The sequence below is a fragment of the Symphalangus syndactylus genome, chromosome 17 (genome assembly GCF_028878055.3).
Source record: "Symphalangus syndactylus isolate Jambi chromosome 17, NHGRI_mSymSyn1-v2.1_pri, whole genome shotgun sequence".
Classification (NCBI taxonomy): domain Eukaryota; kingdom Metazoa; phylum Chordata; class Mammalia; order Primates; family Hylobatidae; genus Symphalangus; species Symphalangus syndactylus.
Genome location: NC_072439.2, coordinates 35,873,002 through 35,891,575, shown reverse-complemented (window position 1 = coordinate 35,891,575; position 18,574 = coordinate 35,873,002). Strand labels below are relative to the sequence as shown.

Sequence of the window (18,574 nt, the reverse complement as noted above, 5' to 3'; positions counted from 1 at the left end):
GCTCCCCCTATCATACCGATCTTGCCAGCTCTCCTTCCCTTGATTGTCACCGCTCACTCCAATTTCACCCACTTGGAATTCACTCGGCTCTAGGCCCCATCCTCCTCCAGTGTTCCTGGATGACCCCTCATTATCATTTCAAGATTCCTCTGGACCTCTAACCCCGGCTCAGAGTAAGACATCTCTTTCTTGACCCCTTCTCAGAACACTCATTAGAACCTTTTTTTTTTTTTTTTAAATGTGGTATCTCCCTTTCTCTCTTCAAGGTCACAAGATTTCCCTCAGCCCAGTGGTTGTGCAACTTTGGGGGAGGAGGCAATGGGGCTCTAGGACTAAACAATGCGCGTCTGCTCAACACCCAGATCAGTCTTAGGCGGCCAAAATTCACTTTTGCTCTCTTCAGCTGAGAGACCCAAGACTCATGGCAGAGGGAACAAGACCACCAGGTGCCTAGTCCTTCTAATCCTGTCGTCCCACACTACAGCCTGATTATCAGGCCCCAGAGGTTGCCTGGCCAATTAAAGAGAGGTTCACTAGAGCGGTTCTAAAAAGGTTTCACAAAAGGAGCAAAACCTGAAGGGAGGTGAAGGACGACCTAGGAAAAGGAAGCAAGTTCTGTGTCACGGAGGCCCAAGGGCCAGGGGCTTAGGCTGTGGGTTGAGGGGATTGTCTGAGACGGACTTAAACCTGCACCAGCTCCAGAGCCCTGCGGAAACAGAGATCGGTCCCCTCTGGCGTCTAGGTAAGGCCCACCCTCCCAGACCGCAGAGCCAGGATCCGACGGCAGCCTCTCCGGACCAATCACAACCTTCCTTCATCAAGGAGGCGGGGTCAGGGGGGGCTGACTTTTTCTTGTCTCCGCCCCTTTAGTCGAAGTAACCAATTTCAATGCGCCTAGGGGAAGTAAACGCAATGGGAGTAACCAATGACGCCATGAAGCTTCTCGTGCGTGCTTGACCCTGCCTCTCCAGCTGCGACAAAGATGGCGCGCGGGCTCTTGGGTTCTGTAGTTTTCTCGCGATCCAAAAGGCTCCGTGCCCAAGTGAGTCCTTACCGCCTCCCTACCCAGCGGCTTCCCCTCCGCTAGTACGCATGTCCACAGCCTCACGGCCCGGGAGAGAGGGGGCGCGGAAGGAAGGAGGCGTGACGGTATTACAAACGAAAAAATACGGCCTTCTCGAGAAGCGACGGCGGAGGGCCCGCTCCTCCCAGAAGGCGGTGCAGCCTGCCCGGGCGAGCCACGCAGAGGGTTGTGGGGCGGATAGCTCCTCTCCAGATGGAGGCTCATGAAGTAGGGTGGGCGGGGGACTCCATATCCCAGCGTGCCCCGCGGCGGGCCCTACCGGCCGCGACTCCGGGCTTGGCCCCGGCCCTAGCTCGTCGGCTGTGTACTGGGGCGCGTGGAGGCTGCAGTCACGGTGGCGCCCGCGGGGACGGAGGAGGGAATGAGTGAAGAGGAGCAAGGCTCCGGCACTACCACGAGCTGCGGGCTGCCTAGGTGAGCCGTCTCGTACCGATTCCTTCAGGGCCAAAAGCGTGGGGCTGTGCGGAGGGAGTAGCGGCGCGGCCCCAGCATGCACCTGGCCTGAGGGTTGTTCCCGGCAAGCACTGGGGCAGTGGGCAGTGGTTCCCGGCGTGCACCGGGGCAGTGGCTGCTGCCTCCAGCTCTAAATAGTTTGGGGTTGGCCCGGTTCCCAGACTGCACTGGAACACTGGGCTTTATGCCCCCCCATTCAGTGCATTTGGTGGGTACTGGGTTCCTGGCTTGCACTGTGTCAGGGGGTGTGCACTTTCAACCTGCATTGGGGCACAGGATCACGCCCACCTTAACTGAGGCAGGAGCAATGCATTCTCCCCCCCTTGCTTTGGGGTAGTGGGCCCTACTTTTCCAGCCTGCACCTCCACTTGGAACCCAGCCAATGGATGCTAGACTGCCTGGGGTTCCTTGGACCCTATGTCCCCCATAATGTGCCTAGGTCTGGTATGGAAGTGTTTGGCCAGGTGGGTGCAGAGAGGGGAGGTGTGATGTGGGTCTGTGCCCCTTCCCCCAGTATAGAGCAAATGCTGGCCGCCAACCCAGGCAAGACCCCGATCAGCCTTCTGCAGGAGTATGGGACCAGAATAGGGAAGACGCCTGTGTACGACCTTCTCAAAGCCGAGGGCCAAGCCCACCAGCCTAATTTCACCTTCCGGGTCACCGTTGGCGACACCAGCTGCACTGGTGAGGAAGGCTTGGGCAGCCTGGCTGGGGTGTGCATTTGCAGGTCCCCATGGCTTTGTTTCTTGGAGTCTCTCTCTTCACAGTCCTTTTCTCCAAGGCCAGTGAGGGAAGGAGAGATTTCAGGGGAAAAGCTACTGACTGGATTGGGAGAACAGGGCTGTAAGAAGGTGGGTAGGACGTGGGAGAGTTAGAGCAGCGAGCAGGACTGCCACAATGATCTGGCAGATCCCCATCACCCTAGAGGAAAAGTAAGAGAAGATAACTGAAATCCCAGTGGAGTATTTGGGGGAGTGAGTGCCTGGCCTGCTGGGCTCTGTTCCCGGTGCTTAACCAAATTCCCATTTAATTTTAAACCTCAGTCTAACCAGTGATTGTAGGTGGTAGTATTCCCCCCCAACTCCTCCCCCCGCCCGCCCATGTTGAATATGAGGAAACTGAGTGTTTGAGATAGTAAATGGCTGGTGCATGGTCACATGCCTAGTATGTGGCAGAGTGGGGTTTTTACTCCAGAGCCTACCCTCTCTTATTCCAGCTCTCTGTATTTATTGAGGGAAAAGAAAGTGCTTTGCAAAGGAAATTAAAGCATTTGAGCTCAGAAGTCCACCCAAGGCGTTTGAGCTCAGAAGTCCAGCTTGGCATGGCTTAATTCTGGAAGCTAATGGAAAGATAAGGGCTCTTCCTTCCAGCAATTAGTGAAACACTTCCAGTCTTCAGCAGGGGGAGGTTGGTCAGAAGGGGCTTGATTGATTCCCTCTGGCTATGAGGAGAGAGGCTGTGGGATGCTGATTTCTCTCCCGTCCTTCCAGTGACCTCCAGTATTGCCCATGCCCCCTCTCTCAGGTCAGGGCCCCAGCAAGAAGGCAGCCAAGCACAAGGCAGCTGAGGTGGCCCTCAAACACCTCAAAGGGGGGAGCATGCTGGAGCCGGCCCTGGAGGACAGCAGGTGAGGGAGGAACCGAGGCATCCCAGAAGCCCTTCAAGGAACCCAGGCCCTGCACCACCCCCTCTGCCCCCAGGCCTGGCCGGGTGACACTTAGCCATCCTGACCTGGCCTCTTCCTGAGAGTCCCTCTGGACCTGAACAGGGTTTTCCAGGGCTTCTGCTGCTATGAAGAATTCTTGGGGTGGAGGGGTTGGTTAGCCCCATAGAGGGGTTGTGGCAGTAGGTTGGGGCCTGGGTTAGGGAGGGAGAGGGGTAGAGGCTGAGGCTAAAGGGAATTACTCCCCAACATACCTCCTCTAGCAAGATGTCCTTCCTTCACGCACAGGTTGGAGTTTGTTGCTCCTCTGGTTCTTGGGTACAAAGATACCCTCTTCTCTGAGACTCTCTTTTTCTCAGTCTTTTTGCCGGTGTTTGGCAGCAAAGGATCCGAGGAGGAAGCTGTTGGTTGAGCCTCCCTGATTCTTTGGCTCAATTTGGAAGTTCTCTTAGGGGATCGGGAGGTCAGGAGGATGTGGGTCCCCCACCCCGCTCTTCCCCCTATACATGGGTGTGAATCAAAGGCCCCCTTCCCCTCGGGAAGTTCTTTTTCTCCCCTAGACTCTTCACTGCCTGAGGACATTCCGGTTTTTACTGCTGCAGCAGCTGCTACCCCAGTTCCATCTGTTGTCCTAACCAGGTATCTGTGTCCCCTGACTGCCTGAGGTGGGTGGAGGAAGGGGTTCTGGTTTTTGGTCCCTCAGTCCTTGGACCCAAGCTGGTCAGGCATGAGGAAGTCTGAGAATAAACAGAATGGAATAGTTGGGAACCAGAACTTGAAGAAATCACAGCAGCTGGTAAGCTCTTGGGACAAGAGGTCATTTGTGATTTTCAGATAGCCTTATGGATGATGTTCGACCATGTTTAAGGGTCTTGCAGGCCCCATTTTCTGCTGGGTTGACCACGTCAGTTCTGTGTTTGAGGCCCATCAGGCACTTCTGGGACTGGAAATACAGCTCTTCTCCCACTGTCCTGGCTTAGATGATACCCAAGTGTTCCAGAATGGAAATGGGCTGGGGCCTGGAGAAGGCCTCCCTTGAGTGGGAGTGGGAAGGAAGCCGGCTAGAGCAGGAGGGAGCAGGCTAGATGTGTGGACAGACAGCTGCCTGCCAGGTGGGAATCGGGAGATGGTAGTCGGGAATCTAAAGTAGTGGTTAGGTTTGGAGCTCATGGGCAGGCTCAGATGGAACCCTTCACCTCAACTTTGGCCGTGTGCCCTTTTTCCTTCAGGAGCCCCCCCATGGAACTGCAGCCCCCTGTCTCCCCTCAGCAGTCTGAGTGCAACCCCGTTGGTGCTCTGCAGGTGTGTCCCATCCTCATTTCCCATGCATGCCTGTCTTCCCTTGAGCCAGGGGCCATGAGGGAAGGTTATGTGTGTTTGGGGGTAGGGGCAGTTCCTTGTACTGAGGCCCTTTCAACCCCCCTCTCCTTCCTCTCACATAGAGTCTGAGGCTCCTGCGTGGGGACCAGCGTGGGTGTGAGAAGCCTTTTTTCACTCAGCCTCATGCACCCTGTGTCTCCCTTCCAAGGAGCTGGTGGTGCAGAAAGGCTGGCGGTTGCCGGAGTACACAGTGACCCAGGAGTCCGGGCCAGCCCACCGCAAAGAATTCACCATGACCTGTCGAGTGGAGCGTTTCATTGAGATTGGTAACTGGGCAGGAAGGGGTTCTCACAACTCCTCTCCCGCAGCACTCTGGCCCCAGCCCCAAAGCAGCTCCTGGCCTCACTCTGCTACACCCCTTGCTCTCTTAGCTTCACAGTCCCTGGCTCAGCCCCTTCCTTTTAGCTTCTTGGCACCCTATTTGTCCCCTTCTCTCTGGCTGATCAGGTTTTCAGGTGCATGGGCAGGTCTTGAGTTCCCCTTTCCAGTTGACATTCTGGGGGGACCCTCAATCCAAGTATGACCTGGGTGGAAGCACTGGGTCTGTGGGGAATCATAACCCAGCAGCCCTCTCTCCACATGCAGGGAGTGGCACTTCCAAAAAATTGGCAAAGCGGAATGCGGCGGCCAAAATGCTGCTTCGAGTGCACACGGTGCCTCTGGATGCCCGGGATGGCAATGAGGTGGAGCCTGATGATGACCACTTCTCCATTGTGAGTGGCTCATGTGGGCCGGGTGCCTTGGCCCATCCTCCATGCCAGGGCAGGGCTCCAGGGACTTGGGTCTGTGACTCAGCAGTGAGCCTCTCTGGGCCCTAGGTCTGCTTCTGCCAGTTTTCCTACCAGACCCAGGGTTCCTGGGGCCGACTCAGCCTTGACTGTAGGCCCACTCTGTAGCTCTGTTACTGGGATGAGGAGGGATGCCTGGCCATCTGGCCCAGGGCCTGGTAGTTAGAAGGGGCCACCCAGGGATTGACTCGGGGGAGGCAAGCTGGAGGAAGTATTCTTTGTGCTTTGTTCTCCTTTGACGTTGAATGTCTCAATGCCTGGGTCCCAGTCTCTCGCTTCATCTTTCTCACTGTTCCCATCTTGACAGGGTGTGGGCTCTCGCCTGGATGGTCTTCGAAACCGGGGCCCAGGTTGCACCTGGGATTCTCTGCGAAATTCAGTAGGAGAGAAGATCCTGTCCCTCCGCAGTTGCTCCCTGGGCTCCCTGGGTGCCCTAGGCCCTGCCTGCTGCCGTGTCCTCAGTGAGCTCTCTGAGGAGCAGGCCTTTCACGTCAGCTACCTGGATATTGGTATGGCTAGCTGGGGAGCGAGCTGGGGGATGGTGGGGGCTGGCCCGGAGCAAGTAGAAGGGGGTGATGATAACGTGAACATACCCCTCCCCAGGGCTGCCTCCCCAGGGCTACCTCCCCCAACATTGCTTCCCTCCTCTCTCTTGCTCTCCAGAGGAGCTGAGCCTGAGTGGACTCTGCCAGTGCCTGGTGGAACTGTCCACCCAGCCGGCCACTGTGTGTCATGGCTCTGCAACCACCAGGGAGGCAGCCCGTGGTGAGGCTGCCCGCCGTGCCCTGCAGTACCTCAAGATCATGGCAGGCAGCAAGTGAAGCCCCAGCTGGACTCATGGATATGCACCCTTTGCTCCCTGCTCTTTCTGCCTCTGGGCTCATGTATCTGCGCAGCTCTGGTACCCTCTGTGGGTGCCATCTCTACCTCTGACACAGACTGCCTGCCTTGAAGCTGAGAAGGCACAGGGCAAGGAGCCAAGGACCACAGAGCCTCAGCCAGCCCAGGATCTGTCCTCATTTTATTGGTGATGATGAATGGGAATGAAATCAGGGGGCTGTCTACTAGAGCCTGGAATAAATATGCTGCTTTGTGGATTTTTAAGCCCTTCTCTTCTGTTTCCCTGAGCAGTGTGGATAGCAGAGGAGGTCACCAGATTACTTTTGTATGCCTTCCCTGAGCTCCTGTCCAGCCATTCTCCTGTTTTCCTTTCTGGTGGGAGGAGGCTGGGTGCAGTGGCCTCGGGGAATGTTGTCAGCTGCCTTGCTGGAGGGCTGGGTTTGGTGGAGGAGAAGGGTGGTGGTTCTTGCCCTTGGGCTTCCACCCAGCCCTGTAAAGTCTCACACAGACACACATGGATTCAGAAGCCAGACAATTTTATTTGGGGGGCAAACATTGACACTTTTGGGTGTGGATCTTGCATGCAGACATATCAAGGGATGACATGTCACTTCTTCCCAAAGCGTTGAGGGGCAGCCAGGCTCCAGAACTGGGAATTCAGCCCCTCTCCAGCCCGGGGACTCAGCCGTTCATTGCTCCAGGATCCCTGGGTATTTCTGCCAAACCTTAGGAAGATTTGTCCTCAGGTCCCCACAGTCTCCCTTCTCTAGCCCCCTTCCTTCTCTTCCTCTGCCTCCTGCCCTTTCCACCCCCAGCCGCTGCCACGCTTGTGTCCCTTTCAGACTCACCTCTGGGGCTGAAACAGGAAGCCTTGGCTCCGGCCAGGTCTCTCCATTGCCTGGAGCAGGTAGTGCAACAGTGACCCAGAGGTCTGGGCATCCTGTGGTGGGAGGGGTTCGCTGTCTTCCTCCTGTGCCAAGGAGGTCTCAGAGAAGGAAGATGGGCAAATACCCTGGACACGTAAGTCACAAGGGGAAGGGACTGGCTTCCAGGGGCAAGGGGTAGGAGGCTGCGGAACCATTTCCTCAGATGTGAGGACCTAATGACAACCTTGGCAGCCAGAGAAAGTATCAGAACCTAGAGCACAAGTCTCAACCAAGGTAGAGGCAATGGTGATATGGGGATGGGACACACACTCACCGCGGAGAACTGGTCTTCCTGCCGGCCTCCTGGCCCTTCAGCACAGCCCCGGTCTATTAACAGCAGCAGCACCAGCAGTGTAGCAGCCTGCCTAGAATCCATGCTGCCATCCACCCTCCTGCAGCCACCCCAGCCTGTTATACCTGCTGTTCCCCCACCCCCAGCCTCGCAGTAGCCTTAGGGGAATCTAGAGCAGGCAAATGGAAATGCAGGGCTCATTAGGAGCCGCCTGGGATCTCCTCCCATGGCGCCCCCAGGACTTTATGCTTTCAGCCTCCTGCCCCCAGCCCCTAAGCCTAGAGTTACAGACTTTATTAGATGCATAAATCCTGTCTCCAGAGCTCAAGAAGCATCATTAGTTGCGGACGCTTTGTCAGAGCCAGGCCCTGGGGAGCCTTACACGAACCCCTAATCCCTCAACAGGTTGGAGAGCTTCAGTTTATCACTTCCCCGCTTTCCTAACCTGTAGACTAAAGCACAAGAAACTCATGTCAAGAGGGGTTAAGTAGGATGTCCTGGAGTGGAAGAGGAGTGGGAAGAGCCAGAGTCAGAGTCTGTCAGGATGATCAGGCCTGGTCCTTCGCGCCTGGGGCCGGCAGTCAGGGCAACACAGCCCATCCTCTGCTTGTGTGCCTCTTGGAGGCTACTCAGATTTGCCTGTGGATAGAAAAAATATATTCAACTTCATGATGATGGAGAGAATTTAACTTTTTTTTTTCTTTTTGAGACGGAGTTTCACTCTTTTTGCCCAGGTTGGAGTGCAGTGGCGCGATCTCGGCTCACTGCAACCTCTGGCTCCCAGGTTCAAGCGATTCTCCTGCCTCAGCCTCCCAAGTAGCTGAGACTACAGGCGTGAACCACCATGCCCAGCCTGTATCTTTTTTTTTTTAAAAAAAACATTTTTTTTTGGCCGCGTGCAGTGCCTCACACCTGTAACCCCAGCACTTTGGGAGACCGAGGCGGGTGGATCACCTGAGGGCAGGAGTTCAAGACCAGCCTGGCCAACATGGTGAAACCCCGTGTCTACTAAAAATACAAAAATTAGCTGGGCATGGTGGCAGGCGCCTGTAATCCCATCTACTAGGGAGGCTGAGGCAGGAGAATTGCTTGAACCCGGGAGGCAGAGGTTGCAGTGAGCCGAGATGGCACTACTATACTCCAGCCTTGGCAAAAAGAAACTCTGTCTCAAAAAAAAAAAAATTATTAAGATATAGAGGGAGGCTGCAGGATTTTGGAGCCCACTGAATGAGTGTGGCTTCAAATCTTTGCAGACAGACCCCCATCTTCACTAGAGAGCACTGCTTCCGACCCGCCTCATCACCCTTCCTATAGTCACCCTCCACAGCTGAAACACTGCTGCCACCCTGTGGTCACAGCTCCTCACTGCCAGCTCCGGCCATTTCCTTCTGCAGAGGAAGTGAGGAGGGTGAGGCTGAGTGGAGGTGCTAGCGTCCAGACTCCAGGGAGTCCCAGAAGGACAGGAGTAGGCTACTATGGGGCTGGACTATATCATTCTGCCCCCGACTCTGGTCACCACAGCTTCTGCCTGGCTCTGGCTCTCACATACTAGGGTAGCCTAGAATCCTGTCTTAAGAAAAATCAGAATCACTAATCCTCAGGGAGAGGCCTTCAAAGCCATATGGTGCAGGTTCCTTCTAATCCTCAAGTCCCTTTCAGAGCATCCCCACCAGTGTGGGTCTCTAGCCTGTGCTGAGGAAGAGCCATGACGTAAAGGCGTTGGCCTCTGCTTGAGCAAGCTGTCTCCCGCACTGAGCTTCAGTTTCCTCACCTAAAACATGGGCCCATTTTACAAGGAACTCCTTCCTGGGGTGTGCATTACTTAACACACTTTTTGTAATCCATTCAATAAAACAGCTGGCATAGAACAGGTATCCTCAAAACGTTAGCTGTGATTGCCTCATGTGCCCCAGTCGGGGAACTTACCATCTCCTCAGATAGTCTTCGGAAATATTTATCCTTGTGCCGAGGGGGCTTTGGGCTTCCTGTGACTTCTACTCGGGGTCTTAGTTTGCTCCATTAAGTCTCAACAGAACATCTCATCTCTTTCACGTGTAAAAGCTCTTCATATTTTTGAAGACAGAGTTCATTCTTACACCCCAGCCTTTTTTTTTTTTTTTTAAGATGGAGTCTGGCTCTGTCACCCAGGCTGGAGTGCAGTGGTGCGATCTCGGCTCACCGCAACCTCTCTCTGCCTCCCGGGTTCAGGCGATTCTCTTGCCTCAGCCTCCCAAGTAGCTGGGATTACAGGCACACACCACTATGCCCAGCTAATTTTTGTATTTTTAGTAGAGATGGGGTTTTACCATGTTGGCCAGGCTGGTCTTGAACTCCTGACCTCAAGCAATCCACCCACCTTGGCCTCCCAAAGTGTTGGGATTACAGGCGAGCCACCGCACCTGACCCACTCCATAGTCTTTTTTGCTCAAGGGGAAGCACCTCACTCTTTAAGGCAAGGCATCTTGGAACCAACTTATCCTTTAGATATGTAGATTAGAGCAGGTTTGAATCTGGATGCTCCAGATACCGTATTTCTGTTAATGCAGACTAAGCCAGGGTAAACCTTTTTGTAAGCTTTGTCTCATGGTTGGTCCCAAGCATAGAACCTGACATGCATCATCATGGTATCTTGTAGTTTTACCTTTTTTTTTTTTGAGACGGAGTTTTGCTCTTGTTGCCCAGGCTGGAGTGCAATGGCTTGATCTCGGCTCACCGCAACATCAGCCTCCTGGGTTCAAGTGATTCTCCTGCCTCAACCTCCCGAGTAGCTGGGATTACAGGCATGCACCACCACGCCTGGCTAGTTTTGTATTTTTAGTAGAGATGGGGTTTCTCCCTGTTGGTCAGGCTGGTCTTGAACTCCCGACCTCAGGTGATCCGCCTGCCTGGAACTCCCAAAGTTTTGGGATTACAGGCATGAGCCACTGCACCCAGCCAGTTTACCACTTCTTAAAAGGGAGTATCAAGGCCACGGGGAGATGGCTCTTCTGTGGGCAGTAGCTGCTGCATCCCAGCATGATCCTTGTCTGCTCCTATGTGACAGAGGTCCAGAGGAGCAGCGGTGTGAGGGTGGATGGGACACTGCAGAGCTGGTTCTGGGTCAGACAGAACTCAGTTGTAATCCTAGCTCTTGCTCTTCACTGTGTGACTTGGCTAAACCTCAATTCATCATCAATAAAATGAAGCGACTATTCCTGTTATCACTAGGTGAACAGTAAAGCAATCTACCATTCCATGTAGCACAGGGCAGCCATTCCATGTTTACCATCCTGCTGCTTCTAGTATTTCTCTAAACATCAATTACAAGTGGCTCTGGGCTGAGCTGCGTTCAGAAAGAGGCTGGTTTAGCTGGCTTCCTGTGTCCAGGATGGAGGTAACTGGTCTCCTTTGAAGTTGGAATGGGTTGATTGCTCTAATTTGATAAACTGCCTAGTTTTCAGAGTGCAGTTTCAGTGGTGGGAACCTCCAAAACCTCATAATCTGGGCTTTGGTATTTGGCTTTCAGCAATTTCCTTTCTTATCCTTCTCTGGACCCCCATGTGCTCCTGGCCACAACACAGTGAAGACCACCACTGCCTTTCCTGCTCTCCTCAGGAGGCACAGGCTATTTGTGTGACGTGTCTACCAAACACCAGCCACAGAGAGCTTCTTAAATCATTTCTCTCCTACTGGGAAACTCCAGAGACACCTGTTATCTCTTTTGTCAAATTCTTCAGCCTGGCTCATTGTTCTCATTTGTGATGTTAATTATAAAGGAATATACAGATGCAATAAATTATCTGTGATTTCTCTACACCTCCTCCTGATTCCCACAGTCTCTGAGCATTACCTGTTTTTCTTGTGAACTCTTACCTGCTTCTTTTTTTTGTTTGTTTTTTTTGAGACGGAGTTTCACTCTTGTTGCCTAGGCTGGAGTGCAATGGTGCGATCTTAGCTTACTGCAACCTCTGCCTCCCAAGTTCAAGTGATTCTCCTGCTTCAGCCTCCTGAGTAGCTGGGATTACAGGCACCCGCCACCAACACCCGGCTAATTTTTGTATTTTTAGTAGAGATGGGGTTTCTGCATGTTGGCCAGGCTGGTCTCAAACTCCTGACCTCAGGTGATCAACCTGTCTCAGCCTCCCAAAGTGCTGGGATTACAGGCATGAGCCACCATGCCCGGTTTTCTTACCTGCTTCTAAATAAACTCTACCCCTCATTTCCAGACCAGCCTCCTCCTTACCATAGAAAGCTATACTTTCTGTCTTTGTCTGTGTGTGTGCTCCCTGGTCACCACGGCCACTTTTTTTTAATGGTTGGGTGGGGGTTGGCAACAAAACACTGAAAAATAAAAGACCATTTGCCATCATCAACTCTCCCACCCGCCATCCACATAAAGCACATACTAAGTTTCCTGTGAGTGCTTGCTGCCAGGATGTCAAAGGCCCTTATCTCCAAGGCAGTCCACAGGAGCTCTGCCCTGGGCCTTTTGTCATACTTTGTAATTTATAGAAATCATCCACTTTCTCTAGGCTGTATCTCTCATGTATAAAAACTAGAGACAAAAATCCCTGTTCCTTCTGTCCTAAGAAATGGGGGAGTGAGGAAGATGACAGACGCGAAAGGCCAGTGACCTCCCAGAAAAGTGGACAATGGGGGCTGTGGATAGAGGAGTGAAGCATCAGACGTAACAGTGGTTCACTTGATAGTTTAATGTTATATTTGCAGCATAAATAAGGCACAATATATGCCAGGGCAAGGGAGGGAGGGAGAAGGCATGGCTGGGGGGATAACTGCTAAGTGGCAAGGGGTAAAGGAAGACAGTATGGTTAGGGAGAATAGAGCAAAGCCTCTGCCTCAGCCCAGTCCCAGGAGATTGTGAGTACCAGCTCACAGGGATCATGCTGAATCAGGTGGAGGGGAAAAGGTAAAAGAGTTTTGTAACAAAAAACAAAATAGCCTGCAGCACTGCATCCTCCTACCTGTCAAAGGCCACCACTAGGCACTGGGGAGACCCAGACCAAGTTGAGTTCCTTGATAAGACGGAGAGGTGTTGCTACATGTCAAAAATATATAGATGAACAGAGATATAATCATAGATACGCACTGCTTCCTTTTCAATAGATACTATGTTAGGACGTGGCAGCCTCCACTCTTGGGGCTGGAAGCTCATCTCCTCCCTGCCTGAAAGGTGTGTGTGTTGTAGGGGGAGGAACGGGACAGCTGAAGCTCTGGCTGGTCCTTACTGTAACAGAGAACATGGAGTGACCAGTCTGCAAGGGAATATGGGACAACTCCTGTCCAGACCAATGCATGGTTTTAGGGATACGACTAGGAAGAAGACAAATCTAGTTTTTGAGATCAGTGATATGATGGGGATTACTTTAATGGGAATTGAGGAAGAGACTGAAAGAAATGGAAGAATGTTAGTGCAAAGGCAAAAGATGTATTTGAAATATACTCCACACCTGTAAGAATTTCCCAGCTTATCCCTAATAAATGGTTCTCGGCCGGGCGCGGTGGCTCACGCTTGTAATCCCAGCACTTTGGGAGGCTGAGGCAGGCGGATCACGAGGTCAGGAGATCGAGACCACAGTGAAACCCCATCTCTACTAAAAATACAAAAAATTAGCCGGGCGTGGTGGCGGGCACCTGTAGTCCCAGCTACTCGGAGAGGCTGAGGCAGGAGAATGGCATGAACCCGGGAGGCGGAGCTTGCAGTGAGCCGAGATTGCGCCACTGCACTCCAGCCTGGGCGACAGAGCAAGACTCCGTCTCAAAAAAAAAAAAAAAAAGAAATGGTTCTCAACCTTTAGTGTGCATTAGAATCACTTGGAGTGCTTTTAAATCCTGCCCCCAGAGTCTATGATTCAATAGGTCTGGGATGGGGCCTGAGAATGTGTATTTCTAACAAGTTCCCAGATTATTGTGGCACTGATGCTGCTGGTCCTGGACCACATTCTGGGAACCACTGCCCTAAGGTAAAGTCAGTGAAACTATTGCTCATAGCCACTTCTTACAGCTAAAACACCACTCACCAGTAGCTACTGCTGGTGAGATAACTCTGTGCTGTTAGCCCCCCATTAAAAAAATAAACCGTAGTAGCTATGATACAAACCTACATCTACAAAAGACATGAGCTCCTTTAACCTGCCCTACTCTCCCCAGCCTTTTCTCATTCTGGGGTAGGACTTTACCCCAAAGAGAGACAACTCAACTGGTACAGAGGGTGGTAATGGTGGCCAGCAGCCACCTATGCTCATTCCTGCTGGGTAATCACCTTGGTATGGGATGGGGGAATTTATGTCTGTATGCACATTTGTGTGTACAAACAGACACAGAGAAATCAGTCCTGTACTATGAGAGGGATGACTAGAGTTATGGGAGGCTGTAGTGGGGTGGAGGGAGTCCTTTAATCTGCCTTAGGATCCCCACCTTTCCTGTTCTTCCAGACACCCCCACCCCCGTCAAACATTAAGTCTAAAGAAAGCACAAAGAGCATATCAACAAGGCATATGTGATATAGCTAGGAAGACTGGAATCTAAACAGACTGGTTATGAAATTTAAAAAAATAACATATTTCCTTCCTGTGTATACAATGTACAATATTAATGAAAAATTAATGATTTGGGGATGGGAAGGAAGTTATGAAAAAAGGAGAAAACTGGCAGGGACAACTGTAGCAGGGGCTAGCACCTTTAAGGAGCCTCTCAGTGTGGAGTAGGGGAGCCCCAGAAACCACAGGAAGAATTTTTTTGGTGTCTGTTTGGTGGTTCAGGCTGTACATAGGGCACGGTTGGGGTTAAGCACTCCATCTATCAGGATGGGTGGTGCTAGAGGGCAGTGAATCAAGAAAGAAGCCAAAACCAACAGAACAGGGATAGAGAAGTGAGCGAGAGGAGGTTCAGTTTGCTCAGTCCCTCTTTAGCCACTACTTAGAGTACATGGTCTAATGCTTAGGGCCAAGGAGGGAGGTAAAGGCTAAGGAAGTCAGATTTGAGGTGCATAACCAGCAGCAAAAGAGTAAGTAAAGGGGGCATGACCTTTTTTTTTTTTTTTTTTTTTTTTCTGGCCTCTCTAGTATTGTGGGAGGCTTTCTTAGACTTTTCAACTCTAAGCAAGCTTTCTGTTAAGGGAATGGGGCAGAAAGTGAGCAGACCAGAAGACCTGGTTCTGTCCCCTTCCTCTGTGGCCTTGGGTACATGGCAGCTAGCTAGAGTGCTTGTGTATCGAGCACTCACACTGGAGTGGGGTGGGAAGCCTGAGGCCTGTATTCACGTGAACGAATTCAGGACACCCGCCATACACTCAGCTCCTTTCTGAAAGTGTCCTCCCTTAGGCCTCTAGAAAGGCCATGGACTTTAGGAAGGGCCAAGTGACACCTTCCATGATGTTTGGTTCTGGTCCAGATGGATCTGGAAGACAAAGATTGGGGGAGAGTGACCACATGGCTATTAGCAATAACAAGGTAAGTGAAATTACCTTTGACTATCAGAGAAGTTTCAGGGTAAGCAATTATTCTGCCTCCTTAGTGAGACTGAGAACCAACTCAGGAACTATCTAGGGGGTTCTGACCTGCTGCTCCCTTATTTCAGTGCCATTTTGTTACTGTGGTTCTGGCAGTGCTCCTCATTGAGGTCCCACATACATCTTCCCACTGATAAAAATGAAGTTAGGACTAGATAATTAGTCATGGGGGCTAAGAAACAAAAAAGACCCTCTACATAAATTAGCCACTCAACACAGGGACAGACTGGCAGGGTATGTATGCAGTGACAAATTAATTCTTAACTGTAAAAACACTTGACTGAAGGGGGAAGAAAAATAGTCAAGAGTCTTAGGAAAGCTCCTTAGGAGCCATAAACTCAGTCAAGCTTTAGGGCAAGGCTGCTACTGGGAAATCAAGACAATAAAAAATGAAACAAAACCCTAAAGCAGGAGAAAATCCCAGGGAGCAGCCAGCTAAAGCGGAAGTCCTGAGCACAAGTTATGGCTGTGAATTTTTAAAGGCAAAAGTGAAGTCCCTGGATGTGGTAACCTGCATCCTGACCATCTGCCATAACATTTGCTAGTCTGAATCACTTCAGGGCCTATTCCTGTTGGGTACCTGGTGGTAGAGGATAAGAAAACCATGTTTTCTCTCCTTTGTCTTTAGGGGTGTGGCCTGTTCAGCACCAGCTCTGAAAAGCAGGAGGGGAAATTTAAAACAAATGCAGCAGAACCTGTTACTTGACTGGTTCACTAGGACAGGATATCACTTTAAGGAAATGGGAATCTTGTAGCTTAGAACATTTTCTCATTCCCCTGTGACAGTCAATTTTGGAGACAAAATAAGAAAGGAAGCTGGCAGTTATTTTGTATGTATGTTTAAGATGGAGGTAGGAAAGATGGAGAGAAGGACATTCTTGGCTTGCACAGATGGCAGAAAGTGGCTCTGGGACAACTGGAAGAGTTTCATACGGCAAGGCAATTAAAGCTGACCTATCTATCCACAGGCCTCTGGCTCTGAATTGCTTCCTGTGGTCCTGATAGAAACTGCATAGTTCAGAGCCAAGGGGAGATGAGAAGCCTTAACGTGGAAGAGAGAGGGACAAGAGAGATGAATTGCTCCCTCTGCAACCCAACTCTTCAAAGTAAGAATGGTTGAGAGCAATAGTCACCAATTTCCCAGGCCAGAACCTGGGGTCCTTTGCTGGGACCAGTTCTGCACTTTCCCTCTCCCCTTCCTCCCTCCTTTCAATCTTACGACGCTTCAAGATCCTGGAGCACTGCATGTAAGGAGAAGTGAGCAGAAATGGGTTGAAGAAACTCTGGAGGACCTGGAAGACCCAGTGGCTAAGCTAGGAATCTGGTGAAAGAGAAAGAAGATAGTCCAGACGGTGATGGGCACTTGTGAACAGAAGACTCTAGCTCAGAAAAGCAGACAGACGTGTGAGGGGGAGAGATGGGGTAGAGCAAAGGAACTCGAGGGTCCCCTACATGACAGCCTCCAGGTGGGCTGCGTCTGAAGTAGTTACAGAAGAGAGACAGGGGTGGTAATGTTGACAGGGGAATGAAGAGGGAGAAGTAGGAACAGAAAAATGACCAAAGATGACAATATGTATGCTTTGGCCGGTAAACTCTTATAAAACATAAAGGAATCAATTAATCCCTAACTTGATGGAACAAGCTTTGAAATACTTTGTTCTTGTCTGCCCTGATGATTAAAACTAAAGAAGGAGGGAGGGGAGGAGACAGAATCAGCCAGTCAGATTCTGGGCCCTTCCCTTTTCACTACCAAGCAATTTTTAATAATAAGGCCACAAAATGAGGTTGCCAAGGCTTAGTGGGGTGGTGGGAAAGACCCCACCACTACACTAGATAAAGTCAAGGGACAAAATGAGGTACCCAAATAGCTCTGCAAATAGATGAAAAAGAATTAGAACTCTTGAGGGTTTCTTTTTGCTTTTTTTTTGGTGGCAGGTAGGGAGAAGGAATAAAGCTTATGGAAAAACTGGAAAATACTGCTACTTCATACATCAAAGGTAACCTTACATTCTCTGTAAGTGAATGTTTTAACTAGAATTAAGGAAGAGGAAAAAGGAAACGGGTAAATAAGCAGCTATGGGAGACAGAGTCCTGAGTCCATGGGGTGGCTGGGGCTGGGTCAGCGGGTGATATGCCATCAAATCTAGCCTCCCTCTATCTGGCAGGAAGTGGCATGCTGGTAAGGAACAAAAAGGTAACAGCCATGGCTTAGTGGGGAGAGAGGGAACTGAGAAACCCCAAACCTAGAAGTGCCACGGGTTAGTGTTAGAAGAGACAGATACACGTGCATGGGGCAGGGGTGATTGTTCGGACCATCTGGAAAGGCCTTTGGCTGTGGGTGCATCAGAAACCCCATCCTGGGGGATGATCTATGAGGCTCTGGGGCTGGGAGGCCCCCAGCACAGGTGTCAAACGTACATGACCGTATGGCTAAAAAGCCCCATATCTGTCCATTACTCACAACACACAGTTCCCCCCTACCCATATTGCCATGTCCAAGGCAGGTGGGAGGGGATAAGATGACATCTCTCTTGGCTCTTGGGCGGGCAAGCTCTGGCTGAGGACCTCTCCACCAGAGGAGGCATCATCTGCCCGCAGACTGGGACTGTGGGGTCATGATTACATGCGATTGTATCGGCATGCTCAGTTCTGTCCTTTGGCTGGCCATCTGAGTGAGGACCGAGGTGGCCACAGCTTCAGCTGCAGAGCGAACACTGAGGCCATTGCTAGGGGCTGTTGCTGAGCTGTGCTGAATCACAGGGGCTGGAGAACCCGTTGGCTCTGAGCTTTCCTTGGGGCTTTCTGCCAGGAAGGAGGGCAAAGAGCAGAGAGCAATTGGTTAGAAAACAGAATGGGGAAAGAGGCAGGACTACCTTTCGCCATAATTCTAAAGGAGCCCAAAAGGGAAATGAAACCCATCTTTTTTGGGGGAAACTTCCCAGAATCCTGGCTTCTAAGTCATAAATGGGCTAGGAAATGGGAAGTTGTAAGAAGGGAAGAACTAGGCCAAAATTAACCTATCTATCCCAATAAAATGAATCTCCAACATGTTAATTACACTGTCTGGTTTCTTTTTTTTTTTTTTTTGAGACAGAGTCTCGCTGTCGCCCAGGCTGGAGTGCAATGGCGTGATCTCGGCTCACTGCAGGCTCTGCCCCCTGGGGTTCACGCCATTCTCCTGCCTCATCCTCCCGAGTAGCTGGGACTACAGGTGCCCGCCACCTCGCCCAGCTAATTTTTTGTATTTTTTTTAGTAGAGACGGGGTTTCACTGTGTTAGCCAGGATGGTCTCGATCTCCTGACCTCGTGATCCGCCCGCCTCGGCCTCCCAAAGTGCTGGGATTACAGGCGTGAGCCACCGCGCCCGGCTACACTGTCTGGTTTCTAGGTCTTTGCATATTCATTACCAACTCTTCTTATTATTCATTACTTCTATTCTTTCTTGTTTTTAAGAGATAGGGTCTCAAGTGATCCTCCTGCCTTGGCCTCTCAAAGTGCTGGGATTACAGGCATGAGCCACTGTGCCTGGCCTTCATTTCTTTAAAGGTGATTTAAAATAGATCTCTTTTTAGCCATCCTCTTTGATTAATTCTCACAGGAACTGAATTATTCCATTATTTTATTTACTTATTTTTCTAAGA

The 18,574-nt window shown here is 51.2% G+C and overlaps 2 protein-coding genes across 11 annotated transcripts in view; one reads left to right on the top strand and one right to left on the bottom strand.

The window, feature by feature from the left end:
* Positions 1 to 241: 241 nt before the first annotated feature.
* On the top strand, positions 242 to 6,472 carry TARBP2 (TARBP2 subunit of RISC loading complex). 4 transcript variants are annotated; one of them, XM_055249396.2, is made up of 9 exons: positions 242 to 1,498; positions 2,052 to 2,221; positions 3,062 to 3,164; positions 3,744 to 3,839; positions 4,430 to 4,502; positions 4,729 to 4,846; positions 5,166 to 5,293; positions 5,676 to 5,877; positions 6,032 to 6,472. In XM_055249396.2, the coding sequence occupies exons 1-9, from the start codon at positions 1,446 to 1,448 to the stop codon at positions 6,187 to 6,189; spliced, it is 1,101 nt and encodes a 366-aa protein (XP_055105371.1). In that variant the 5' UTR covers positions 242 to 1,445; the 3' UTR covers positions 6,190 to 6,472. The 4 variants fall into 4 exon arrangements, with proteins under 4 accessions (XP_055105371.1, XP_055105373.1, XP_055105372.1 ...); XM_055249398.2 differs by having other exon boundaries at positions 1,367 to 1,498; positions 2,057 to 2,221; XM_055249397.2 differs by lacking the exon at positions 242 to 1,498 and adding an exon at positions 1,614 to 1,745.
* A 255-nt stretch (positions 6,473 to 6,727) lies between these two features.
* LOC129466127 (cyclic AMP-dependent transcription factor ATF-7) overlaps positions 6,728 to 18,574 on the bottom strand; it is a 125,093-nt gene continuing 113,246 nt past the window's right edge. For 5 of the 7 annotated variants that reach the window (XM_055249175.2, XM_063621478.1, XM_055249177.2 and 2 more), the window contains one exon: positions 12,094 to 17,735. In XM_055249175.2, coding sequence (XP_055105150.1) covers positions 17,518 to 17,735 — 218 coding nt within the window. In that variant the 3' untranslated portion in view covers positions 12,094 to 17,517. Of the gene's footprint in view, positions 6,925 to 7,056; positions 7,179 to 7,298; positions 8,066 to 12,093; positions 17,736 to 18,574 lie in introns of those variants that run through there. The other 2 variants (XM_063621480.1, XM_063621482.1) reach the window with 2 other exon arrangements.

What these genes read in the sequence shown, in the direction of transcription:
- TARBP2 (XM_055249396.2), top strand. Translation starts at nt 1,446, where the DNA reads ATGAGTGAAGAGGAGCAAGGCTCCGGCACTACCACGAGCTGCGGGCTG. An exon ending in ACCCCGTTGGTGCTCTGCAG is followed by an intron (nt 4,503 to 4,728) that starts GTGTGTCCCATC and finishes CTCCCTTCCAAG; the next exon opens with GAGCTGGTGGTGCAGAAAGG. An exon ending in CGTCAGCTACCTGGATATTG is followed by an intron (nt 5,878 to 6,031) that starts GTATGGCTAGCT and finishes CTTGCTCTCCAG; the next exon opens with AGGAGCTGAGCCTGAGTGGA.